At 42.2% G+C, this 12506-nt stretch overlaps 1 protein-coding gene across 1 annotated transcript in view; it reads right to left on the bottom strand.

Annotated features, from left to right (window-relative positions):
• The window catches only part of ACOXL (acyl-CoA oxidase like), a 270737-nt gene that overhangs the window by 118665 nt on the left and 139566 nt on the right, over nucleotides 1-12506 (bottom strand). Inside the window, 2 exon segments of the mRNA XM_053924460.1 lie at nucleotides 10038-10090; nucleotides 10093-10117. Of these exon segments, the coding sequence (XP_053780435.1) occupies nucleotides 10038-10090; nucleotides 10093-10117 (78 nt within the window).

The raw sequence follows: 12506 nt of genomic DNA, 5'->3' as shown, positions 1-12506 counted from the left end.
CAATCTCTGGAAGCAGAGGGCTGGATGTGCTGGAGTTAATACAGAACACTGTGAAACTCATCGATCAGTTTCTGCACCCTGGTCTCCTGAAATTTCTATCTCTACTTCAGAAAGTGGGATCACAGCAGAGTCCAGCCCAGAGAAAGGGAGCCTCCTCAGTCCAGGCAGATTCCAACACTCAAGAGAAAGGCCAGCTGAGCAGCGCAGGCTGGCAGCACCACCTTCCCCACCATCTTGTGGGCCCTGGGCAGCCTGAAAGCTCTGGGGACAGAGGCAGGCTTGTGAACTGAATTGCTACGGGGTGTTGACAATGGTCAGGCAGAAGGGCTGACATCCCCCACCCCCGCACAAAGCTAATGTACTCAGAGGTCTTGGGTTCCCACTTAGTGTCCTTCCCGGGGTGGTTTCCGGAGCTGGTCAAGTGGTCTGATGTGGGAGGCCAGCCATCCTGCTGATGGGCGGCTCCACAGAAACACTTGCTCTCTGCCCAGTTCCCTCTCCTGCTCCCAATCCCTGTCACTCAGCGTCTTTCCAGAGACATCCACCAGAAACGACTCCCACCTCAGTCGTGTCCACTGAGTTGATCCACCACGTCCATCCCGTTAACTTTCCATTCTCCAGGGATCTCTCAAACTCCTGGTCCTCTGACAGCCCCCCTCCCACCCCCGTCAGTGCCCCTGAGCACTGCTCCCTTCTATTCTTTCTCCCAGTTATTCCACAGGATTTTGAAGAGGGAGGAGCGGCGTGGTGTTCACACCATCATCCTGAACCAAAAGTCCTCCCCTGGTTTCTAGTCTTCCCCTTTATGCTGCAGTGTCTACGTATCTTCCTTCTCATTCTTGCTGCCTTGCAGTTGCCTCACCACCCCTCCACCGCCTTTCATCTTCCCTCTTCTTAGCAGTAAGTCAGGAAAGGCATCTGCCTCGTCTTATGACACCATTGCAGAAAAGAGTTAACCCAGCAGGCCTGAGCCTGCTGTTCTCAGAAAAGCCTGCATGCAAAGCTGGTCCTGGGAGGCGTCTGGGAACTTAGATGTGGGGAGGGTTCCCAGCATTCCCTGACTGATCAGTGTGGTTCCTGTGCCCAAACTGTGTAAACACCATGGTTTATGCTACCACCTGTTTTCCTTCTGAAAGTGGAACTTTGATACATGCGAGGGAGAAGGTGCCCAATAAAAGCCATCATGCTGGGTCTCTAGTGAGCGTCCCTGGTAAACAAGACTTCACCTGGCCGTCACCAGCCAGTGCTGCAGAACGAAGCTTGTCCCATGTGACTCCAGTGGGAGAGGCATACACACTCCCAGTTGGCTTCAGACTTCACCCCTTTGCCTTTTCCCCTTGATGAGTTTGTGTTTTACCCTTTTGCTACAATAAATCATAACCAGAATTACGACTCAATGCCAGGTCTTGTGAGTCCTCCAGAGAACTGTCAAGCCGGGACCCCTGACACACACCACACTGATTATGAAATGTGTTTCCTGTTCTTGATAAGCTTCCATTGTGGCTTGAACTATTGTACTATTTGTCCAGCACGTGTTGAAAAGATGTCTGTCTGGGAAAATGGCCAAAAGGTCTACACAACCTGGTTTTAGGGGCTTTGGTGACCTTTCTGGCAGACTGTGAAACTGGGCCATCCCTGGCTTCCGTCCTCAGCCTGGGCCCTGAATTCATGTGTGGGTTCTTACTGCACGCGGGCTCTGCCTGCCCCTCTGTGCTGGCACACGTCCCCAAGCAGACGGCCCAGTGTCCCTGCATGACTGCCCTCCACGGTCACAGTCCTGCCCCATCCCTGCTGCATCCACAGGACACGCAGCAAGCCGTCCCTGTTCCCCCCGTGCTTCCACTTCGGTTCACGGAAATTGTGACCACTCCCACATTAAGTTGCACAGCCTTTCCGTGGTGCCCACAGAGAGAGCTTGCAATTAAAGCTCTGAATCACCACTTCAGGGTGAAATGATGTTGAGCCGCACGCTTGAGTTTAAAATACACGCCCTGAGAGGAAGCTGTTGAAAAACCTCACCCACTTGGATCACCAGCCAAGAGGGAAATGTGAATTAGTGCAACGTCTAAATTGCTGAATATTCTTAACCAGTGTTTTTAAGTAGGAGGGAGACAAAAGACAAGGCGATTTTTAATCTACCCAAATTAAACAGCTTCTTAAATAACTCCCCCCAGATCATGTTCTTTACTATAGATTTCTTTGTAAGTTAAAATAGTAAGTGGGCAGGAGAGAGCTGTCAGAGTACCACTTTATATTTTAGTTTTCAATGGGCTAAACTGTGTATCTGAACAGCATTCTAAAAAGCTGCATTACTCTTTAAGTTTAGCAATTTTCTCATTATAAAACTTTTTATGATGAAAATATTTCAATATAATTTTTTTAATCAGCTACAGACCTTACAACATAGATAACTGTATCTAATATTTTGATATATCTGCTAAAGTTATATATGCTTTTTCTTGTTTTAAATTTTTCTTTTTATATTATTGGAGATTCACATGCAGTTGTAAGATAGGATTCAGTGACCCCTGTACCCTTTGCCCAATTTCTCCCAAGAGTAATATCTTGCACAACTATAGTGCAATACCAAAATCAGGAAAAAAATGGTGGTACAACCCACAGAGCCTATTCAGTCTCTGCCAGTTTCAGATGCAGGTGTGTGTACGTGTGTGCTTACTTCTACACAATGTGATCACACGTGTGGCTCCGTGTGATCACTACAGTCGAATATGTAACAGCTCCATCCCGAGCAAGTCTCATGCTGCCTTTTCAGAGCCATAGCTTCCCTCTCTCCCCTCCCTCACTCCTGGCAACACTGATCTAATCCCCATCCCTATACTTCCGTGTCTGAATGTGGTGAGAACGTTTATGATCTGCTCTCTCATCCACTTGCAAGTACGTAACACAGCACCGTTAGCTGTCCTCACCCTGCTGTGTGTTAGATCCCAGACCGTACTCACCTTACAGCTGGAAGCTTGCACCTTTGACCTACACCTCCCCCAGCCTCCTGTCAATCACCCAGCCTCCTGACAATCACCATTCTACTCTGTTTCTATGAGCCCTGCTTTTTTATATTCCATGTATAAGTGGCACCATACAGTATTTGTGTCTTTCTGTCTGATTTATTTCACTTAGTATAATGCCCTCAAGGTCCATTTATGTTGTCTCACATGGCAAGACAGCCTTCGTTTATCTTGCTGAGTAATTTCCTACTTTATATATGTCCCATTGACTTTATCCACTCGTGTAGCTATGGACACTTAAACTGTTTCCATGTCACGGCTATCGTCTTTAATGCCACAATGAATATGGAGGTGCAGATATTTCTTTGAGATCCTATTGCATATCTTTTCAATAAATACTCAGAAGTAGGGATTGCTATAACATCTGGTAGTCATGTTTTTAATTTTTTGAGGAACCTCCATGGTGCTTTCCATAGTGGTTGCACCAATTTACATTGCCACTAATAGTGCACAAGTGTTCCCTTTTCTACACATCCTCACCAACACTCATTATCTCTTGTCTTCTTCAGAATAGCCATTCTAACCAGCATGAGGTGATATCTCACTGTGGTTTTGATTTGCATTTCCTGATGATTCATAATGTTAAGAATTTCTTAACGTTCCTCTTGGCCATCTGTATGTCTTCTTTGAAAAAATTTTGAGATCATCTGCACATTTTAAAAATCAGATTGTTTCCTATCAAGTTGTAGAAGTTCCTTGCATATTTTGAATATTAAACCCTTATCAGATGGAAGGTTTGCAAATATCTTCTCCCATTTCATAGGTTTCCCTCTCGTTTCATTGTTTTATTTACTGCGAACAAGCTTTTCAGTTTGATGCAGTCCCACTTGTTTACTTTTGCTTTTGTTGCTTGTGCTTTGGGTGTCATATACAAAAAAATTGTTGCAAAGACCAGTGCTAAGGAGATTTTACCCTATGTTTTCTTCTAGATAATGTATGGCTCAGATCTTATGTTTAAGTCTTTAATCTATTTCAAGTTAATTTCTATGACTGGTATGAGATAGGAGAACAATTTCATTCTTCCACATGTGATTATACAGTTTTCCCAGCACTATTTATCGAAGAGATCACCCATTCCCCATTGAGTATTCTTGGCTCCCTTGTCAAAGATTAGTTGACCACACATGGATTTATTTCCAGGCATTTGATTCTGTCCCATTGGTCTGTGTCTATTTTTATGCCAGTACCAGACTGTTTTGATTACTGTGGCAGGGTCCTGCACAGCTGCGGAAGCCAGGTGGTCACTCACATGCTCTTATTTTCCCCATGGGAGAAATCACAGGCTGAGGTCTTCTTGTTACTGAGCCGTGCTACCTTGGGGGAGGCGTGGTGCAGGTTACGTGAAACTGCTTCTCTTTCCCTCTTCAGTATGTCCAATTACAGATTTCTTTCTCCAAAACTGTGCTGAAACTTTCCACTGGACTCTTGGACTTCCACAAAGGCACTCTCATCCATGCATGATTGTCCCAGTTAGTGTTCTTTGTCAGGAAGATGGCAGGAAACTCCTGTTTCATCATTTTAATATCTTAGAGTAAGCTTGTCTATGTTTACAAAATACTGTATTGTGATTCTAATAGGAATTTCATTAAACCTATAGGTCAGTTTGGTCAGAACTGACATCTTTGCTAGGCAGAGGCATCCAGCCCATGAATATAGTTCCTTCCTCAACATCTTTAGGACTTCTTTGACTTCTTCCAATAGCATTTCGTGACTTTAAGCTTGTAGGCACTATACATGCCTGTTAAATTTATACCTAAGTATTATGTTTTATTTGGAACAACTATCAATGATACCGTGTGTTTAATTTTAGTTTCCACATGTTCCTTATCAGTATATGTAAATGTGATTAATTTTTATGTATTGATATTATATCCTGCAGTCTTGCCAAATTCACTTGTTAGTTCCAGGTGGTCTTTTTGTAGATTCCATGAATTCTCTGTGTAGACAATGATATAATATACAAGTACAGTTTTTACTTCTTCCCTTCTAATCTTTATTTTTTGTTTACTTTTCTTGCCTTATTACACTGGTTGTAACTTCCAGCTCTGTGTTGAATAACAGTGATGCCAGTGGACATCCTTGACCTATTCCTGATCTTAGAGAGGAAGCATTCAATATTTCATAATTAAGCATGATGTTACTTTAGTTTTTTATTTAATCTTTATTATATTTTTCCATTACCATTTAGTCCCCTTATGCTCCCCTTCCCCATTACTTACAGTTTTTTGTAGATGCTTTTTCATGAAGTCAAGAAAAGTCTACTTTATTTCTAGTTTGCTGAGAGTTTTTATTATGAATTATTGTTGGATTTTCATCAAATGCTTTTTTCTAGGTAAACAAATAAGATCATAGGATTTTTTCTCCTTTATTCTGTTAAGGATGGATTGAATTGATTGCTTTTTGAATGTTGAAGCAGCTTTGCATAGCAGAAATGAATTGTACTTGATCATGATGTAGAATTCATTTATACACTGCCAGATAAAATTTGCTAATGTTGTGGTTAATATCTGTATCTAAGTTCATGTGAGTTATTGGTATATACTTTTCCCTTTTTTGTTCTCTCGTCTAGTTTTGGTATCTGAGTAATACTAGCTACATAAAACAGAGTTAGGAAGTGTTCTTAATATTGGTTGAATCTTATTTTTTATCTTTGTCATTCTTGCTAGAGAGTTAGCAATTTTATCAATTCTTTTCAAAGAAGCAGCTTTTTATTTCATGGATTTTTCTCTAATGTTTTCAACTTCATTGATTTGTGTTCTTTTCTTGATTATTTTCTTATGCTTAGTTTATGCTTACTTTGCTCTACTTTTTTTATTTTCTTGAGGTAGGAACATAGATTATTGATTTGAGGTCTATCTTCTTTTCTAAAGTAAGCATTTAATGCTATACATTTCCCTCCAGCATTGTTTTATCTGCATCCCACATATTTTGATATGTTGTATTTTCATTTTCACTCATTTTATGTATTTTTAAATTTCCTTTGAGACTTCCTGTTTGGCCAATGGATTATTCAGAAGTGTGTTGTTGTTTAATTTCTATGTATTTAGAGACATTCCTCTTGTTTTCTGTTGTTAACTTCTAATTTCCTTCCACTATGGTAATGAAACATGCTCTGTAAGACCTAATTCTTTTAAATTTGTTGAGGTTTGTTTCATGGCTCAGGATATGGTCTATCTTGGTAAATGTTCCATGAGTGCGTGAAAATATGTGTATTCTGCTCTTGTTGGGCATAGTGTTCTATATAGTTGACCCCTGAACAATGCAGGGGTTACACGTGCAGCTGAATATCCACATATGACTATAGTCAACCCTCTGCATACATGAATTCCCAATGGCCAGTTGACCCTTGAACAACACAGGTTTGAACTGTGCAGGGCAACTGATAAAAGACCATGTATGAGTGAACCTGTGCATTTCAAACACACATCGCTCAAGGGTCAACTATGTATCAATTAGTTCCTGTTGGTTAGTTGTGTTGTTCAGTTCTTCCATGTCCTTTCTGATTTTTGGTCTTATAGTTCTATCAAATAGTTAAGCATGATGTGTTGAAGTCTCCAACTGTAATTATTGATTCATGTATTTCTCCTTTCATCTCTACCAAGTTTTTCCCTAGTATATCACTGTGTATAATGTATTAGCGGTTGCTTTAAGTATCATTACGCATGTGTGCATAGATACACATGTGCATGTGTGTGTGTGTGTATGCATGTAACTTATTATGGTCTAGTGGTATTGATGTTTCACCAATTTGTGATGTAGAGAAGCCTCACTGCCATTTAGGTCTTTTTATTTTCCCCTGTTTAAAAAAATATAACTGTCCAAACTAGTAATATTTCCTCTACACACACTGAGCACTGTACCAAAAGGAGTTATGATTGTTGCTTCAAATATCAAATATGACTTTTAAAACTCATGACAAGGAGGAGAACATATTATATTTATCCCTATTTTGTACATTCCAATGTTCTTTCCTTTTTTGGAGTTCCAAGGCTTCTTTTGTTATCATTTTCTTTTCTGTTTAGAGAACTTCCTTTATTCATTCTTTAAGAGCAGATTGGCTAGCAACAGATTCTCTTAGTTTCCCTTAATCTGATAATATCTTTATTTCTCTTTCAACCTGGAAATATATTCTCACTGGATATAGAATTTGCAGTTGACTCTTCTTTCCTTACAGTATTTGAAAATAGTATGTTGATTCCTCCTGGCCACCCTGGTGACAAGAAATCTTCTGTCATTTGAGTTGGTGTTTCCCTAAAAGTAATGTACTATTTCTCTGTCTTCTTTCAAAATTTTTTCCTTGCTTTTAGCTTTCAGAAGTCTAATTATGATACATCCTGTGGTGAATTTCTTTGGGTTTAACCTATTTGGGATTCACTCAGCATCTTGGATTTTCAGTTTCTTATCTTTCAACAAATTTGGGATATTTTCAGGCATTGTTGCCTTGAATACTTGTTCATCCTCCTCTGCTTTCCTCTTCATTATCACTCTTCATTATTGTTCTAGGGTCCCCAAGACTGCTCACTTTCATCCACTCTGTCCAGATTGGGTAAATTCTATTGCTCTGTCCTCAGTTTTACAGATTCTTTTCTCTACCACCTCTACCCTACTATCAGTGTCATGCTGCAAATTTGCCAATTAATTTTTGTATTGTTCAATTCTATAATTTGCATTAGGTCCATTTGTACTCCATATTTGCTAAAATGTTCTATTATTTTTATTTTTTCAAGAGTGCTTATAATTACCTTTGAAGTATTGTTATGATGAGCACTTTAAAATCATTGTCACATAATTCCAACATCTGATTCTTCTCAGCGTCATCATCTACTGCTTTCTCATCCAAGTTGGTTTGTTGTACAATGGGAGATTTTCTACAGCAACCGGGGGGTTTGGGCATTATAGTATGAGACTGTATTTCATCTTGAAATACAAGTCCAGGTGTGTTTATATGTTCAGCTTCCCAGTGAGCGCTGTCAACACCATCCTGGTGGGAGTGGCACGCTGCCTCGCACTGCCTTGCACTGCCTTGTGGTTGCCGACAGGTGGGGTAAAACTTCAGCTCCCTCTTGGTCTTGCTGATACCAGAAGAAGTGGGTGGGGAAGCAGAGTGCCAAGTAACCCAATTTCCCATTACCTCTTCCTGCCTCTCATTGATGTTGGATAAGGGCAGATGTCAAGCCTCCATTGGCTCTTACTAAAACTGGGGGAGGGGGAAGTGGAGTATTAACTACCCCAGCTCATTCCACCACTGATGCCAGGTATGGCTGGAGGCTCAGCTGCCACTGGACACCTGTAATATGGAGGTTAGATAACAGGGAGAGAAGGGATCAAAGTCCACCCTAGTGCCGCTTCACACTGTCTAATTTGGTTTCTTGTTGCTATGTTGAGTGTGTAGCTTCAGCTGCTCACTAGGCCCACCAACACCAGGGAAGGGGGTAACATTAGTGGTGACCAGCCCTGACTCACACGTCCTGGTTTAGTCTAGATGATGTCAGATGGAGGGAGGGGCTCAACTTTCCACTAGATCCTGCTGACACTCAGGTAGAGGGTTGAAGTATACTAGTGATGAGCTCCACCTTACCTCCCCTTACTGGGTCTTATTGCTGCTGGTAGAAGTGGAGGCGGAGCTCAACAATGGGTCCTGTGAGCTCACCAATGAGCCCTGCTGACATTACCCTAATGGAAGAGACTGAGCTCCACTCTCTCCACCAGGCAAGGGGTGGAGGATTAGTTCTGTGCTCAGCCCCACCAACACCACCAGGTAGGGGGTCAGAGTTGCTATACTTGCTACCTGCTCTGCCTGCTTCCTTAAATTGGAAGTCAGGGGGGAAGATCAGTTGCTGCCGGGCTCTGCTAAAATTGGGGTGTATGTGTGTGTGTGTGACTAATGTAGAATGAGTATTGCCAAAAGGATGTTCTGTCACTAGGCAACCCTCTTCCCTGTCCTTTGGCTAGGAAGAACATTCTTTTCTTGGAGCACATTTTGTCTGTGCCTGTGAGAGATTCAGGACATGTATGCTCTCTACAGGATTTATGAGAGGCAACAAGGAAACCCAGAGAACTGACTGCCATTTCCTTCCTTTAGGCAGCCTACCCCTCCTTCCCCCTTTCAGCGTCTTCCTGTGCCCGTTTGCTGTGTTACATCCAGGGCGTTTGGTTGCTAAGAGGTAGGCCCTGGGAGGGCAGGGCCACTCCATCTTAGCAGGACCTGAGGTCCCTGTTCTTTTTCAAAGCCCAAATTATGATCACATTCTAAATACATATTTATATCATTTTTACTTATCACTTTATAAGTTTTTGATTTCTGTAATAGCCTCTTTTAAGTACAATTTTAAAGGCAATACAATTCCATAATTCTGAGTGTCCAGAACATGGTTTACATAATAATTATCCTATTGTTGAAAGTTTAGATTCCAACATTATTACTATAATAAATAATGTACTAATGAAAACGTTTGTGTCCTCAAGTTTCCCTGTCATTGGGATTATTGCCTTAGATAGGGTCCCAGAAGTAGAATCTCACACAGCCCAACAGAAACACGGGTGAGTGCCCCCTTTTGTTTTCACCAACACGGGGCCCCAACCCACTCTTAAATGGGAGCCAGTTTGAAAGAGAAAGGAAACTGTACTACAGCGTGCCTTCATGTGCATTTCTCTGATTACTACTAGTGAGGTCGATCTATTGCCCTCCTTTTGTAAATGTGCTTTCTACATCTTTTGCCTGTTCATCTTCTGGGGCCTAACATACTCTTTAGGACTAGGGATCTGACTCAATATGCACAAGTAGTTTTCTTAAACCACGAAAGACAGAGTTCAACATCAAAGATTAGCTAGGAGAGAAAACATTTAATCCCTGTTAAATTACTGCAAAAATCAAGTGCCTGGCAGGAAAACACCTGCCAATTAATAGAAGACATCAGATGAAGATAAACCATATGAAACACTTCAGATTTCTGGATAACTCTTGATCTTGAAATTTACGCTATTTAAGAAGAATGAACATTTCCTGAATCTTACCTGCAGCCTAACACCTTCAAAAGTTACAAACACATCTGTGTCAATTTTAAGTCTGTGATTCGGTTTTCCACCATGTAACCCTATTGCAAAAAGAGAAAAAAGAAAAGAACAGTAATGCATTTTAAATATGCAATCCCATCATAAAGGACTAACATTTTTTTTTGAAATTAAAAAAAAAATACAGAAAATTTAAAAGAAGAAAAGATCATTTCTCTTAGAATCCATCTAAGAATTTTGACTCATTACAGTATCCTTCAGGGCATGAATAATATTATTTTGAGTGTTGCCTTCACTAGCAGTAAAAACATTTGAAACGAGTCATGTCATATTTTTTCAAAATATTTCAACAAATTATGCTAATTTTTTCCAAATCTTATGAATTTTAATAAATATCAAGGTCTTGGTGATTACACCCCACAATACACAGAAGAATGGTGCCTCCCCTCCCACCTCACCCCACCACTTTTAAAATTAGCAAATACACCTATGATTCTTGGAAGACAACATAAAAATCATAAATGGCCACTATGCATCTTAATGTCATTAAATACTCTGCATCATAAAATCACATTCTAGCTTTTAGGAAGTTTTTTTTCTTTTTTACTTCCTGAAATCCTTACTTAAATGGCGGGAGCCTGCTGCTCATTTTCAAAGTGTTGATAACATTTCTGCACAAACCAGGAGATCAGCTGCTCTACAGAGAGTGGCTCAGCTCCAGGCAAACCACAACGGGAGTGAAGTCTACCTTTGTTTGGCCTCAGGCCCTCCCATCCCGAAGGCCCCGGAGTTCCACTTCTTTCAGCTCTTTGTGTTCCCTGTTAAATCTCCAGAATCTCTCCCCCTCTCAAAATCTCCCACAAACCCATCCTGCCTCGGGAAGCCACATCAGAGGCAACTGTCATGTTACTTCTCCCAGGAGCACCTGCATTTAGACTTCGGCACTGCCTAGGGCATGACAAGCTTCCAGCCTGGTGATGTTTTCAAGCCACTGAGCTACGGAGGGTCCCAGTGGAGGTGCTCCTGCAGGCAGCCAGACACTGCAATCTCCAGGGATCCTTAACGCCTCAGGGGGGCAGCTTCACTTCTGAAAATGGTCACTAGGATCACAGAAGCAAGCGCTTCCTGTGGAGCCCTGCAGTCCTGTGAGCATCAGTACTTCCTGCCCCAGAGATGCCCCCCACTTTTCCTTGTGTCCCCAGCAGCAGGGCAGTCCTGGCAGGCTACTGGACAGTGTTACGTAAAGTTTAGAGAAGCAAAGGCATCTTCATGAGTCCACAGGAATCCTAATTTACTGGCCTAAAGGAAAAGGGACAGTATGTATGGGTACATCAGTCAGTAACAGTTCCACCTGGAGAAGTTTAGCCTCTGCACCGCCACCCCCAACCACAGGGTTAAAGCCACCCCACGGACAAACCACATGAAATTCGATTCTGACTAAACATGATCTGCCTCCGAGTGTCTCCCCACAGCGCTGACTCATTTTCATCCTCATCATGCTGCCATTTGTCAAGGGTCCACCGCAAGCCAGCTATTGTACTTTACCCAAACCTCATTTATTATTTCACTTAATCGTTTTCATCTTCACAGCAGCCCTGTGAGGCAGGTGGTACCCATTTTACAGAAGAAGAAAGTGAGGCTTGTGGGCTAAGTTGGAATGTTCTTGAATAACCTCTCAAGGTCTTGTGAAGAAAAGATGAACACTAACAATAGTATCTCAGTGTTAAAAAGAATCCTCAGAAGCAGAACTGCTCAGTGCTCAAAATAATATGTTTGAAGAAAAAAAAACCCTACATTTTATGTGAGCATTTTGCTCTAGTTTCACCCAGTAAGGGAGAGAGAAACAGGCTCCCTGTTGTTCTGTGGTACCTGCATTCAAACTGGTTCACACTCTGCCCTGGAAGCCAGGCCATCAGGGCTTTAAAATGACCGAACAGATAATCTTCAAGGGCAGCAGAATCAGGTAGTGACACCGACAGCCTCTCCAGGAGCAGGCACTGGAGTCCTGTGCCCGTCAGGATGTCCCACCTCACAGCGGTTCCCTGAACACAGTACAGCTGATTTCTCTTCTAGGTGGTGAAACTCAGCTTTGCACTCCTCTTCCAATGTGAGGGTGAAGAAAAACTGCATGACTGTTCTGAAGACTCTGGACTCACCAGGGCTCTGTCGGAGCTGAAGGAACACGGCTCACAGCCCTTGCCCAGCATGCGAGGCAACGGAAATGACCAGCAGAGAGAAACCCAAAGGCCCACCACATCTGAGGCACAGCTGTGGCCAGCATGTCACCCCCAATCTCTGAAACTACTGGGGGCTTATTTAGGATCTGATTTCCTTAGGACAGGCCCATCCTCATAAATGGCAAAGTCCTTGGGATATCTAAGGAGGCCTGTGTTGAAGCTGGCCGAGTTCCAAAAGTCCCAGGCATCGGGTTCTGTGTGAACGTCTAGACACCTGCATGGAGAAGTTACTTGC

This window comes from Desmodus rotundus, chromosome 5, assembly GCF_022682495.2.
Source record: "Desmodus rotundus isolate HL8 chromosome 5, HLdesRot8A.1, whole genome shotgun sequence".
NCBI classification, from domain to species: Eukaryota; Metazoa; Chordata; class Mammalia; order Chiroptera; family Phyllostomidae; genus Desmodus; species Desmodus rotundus.
This window is presented reverse-complemented; position numbering and strand designations above follow the sequence as displayed.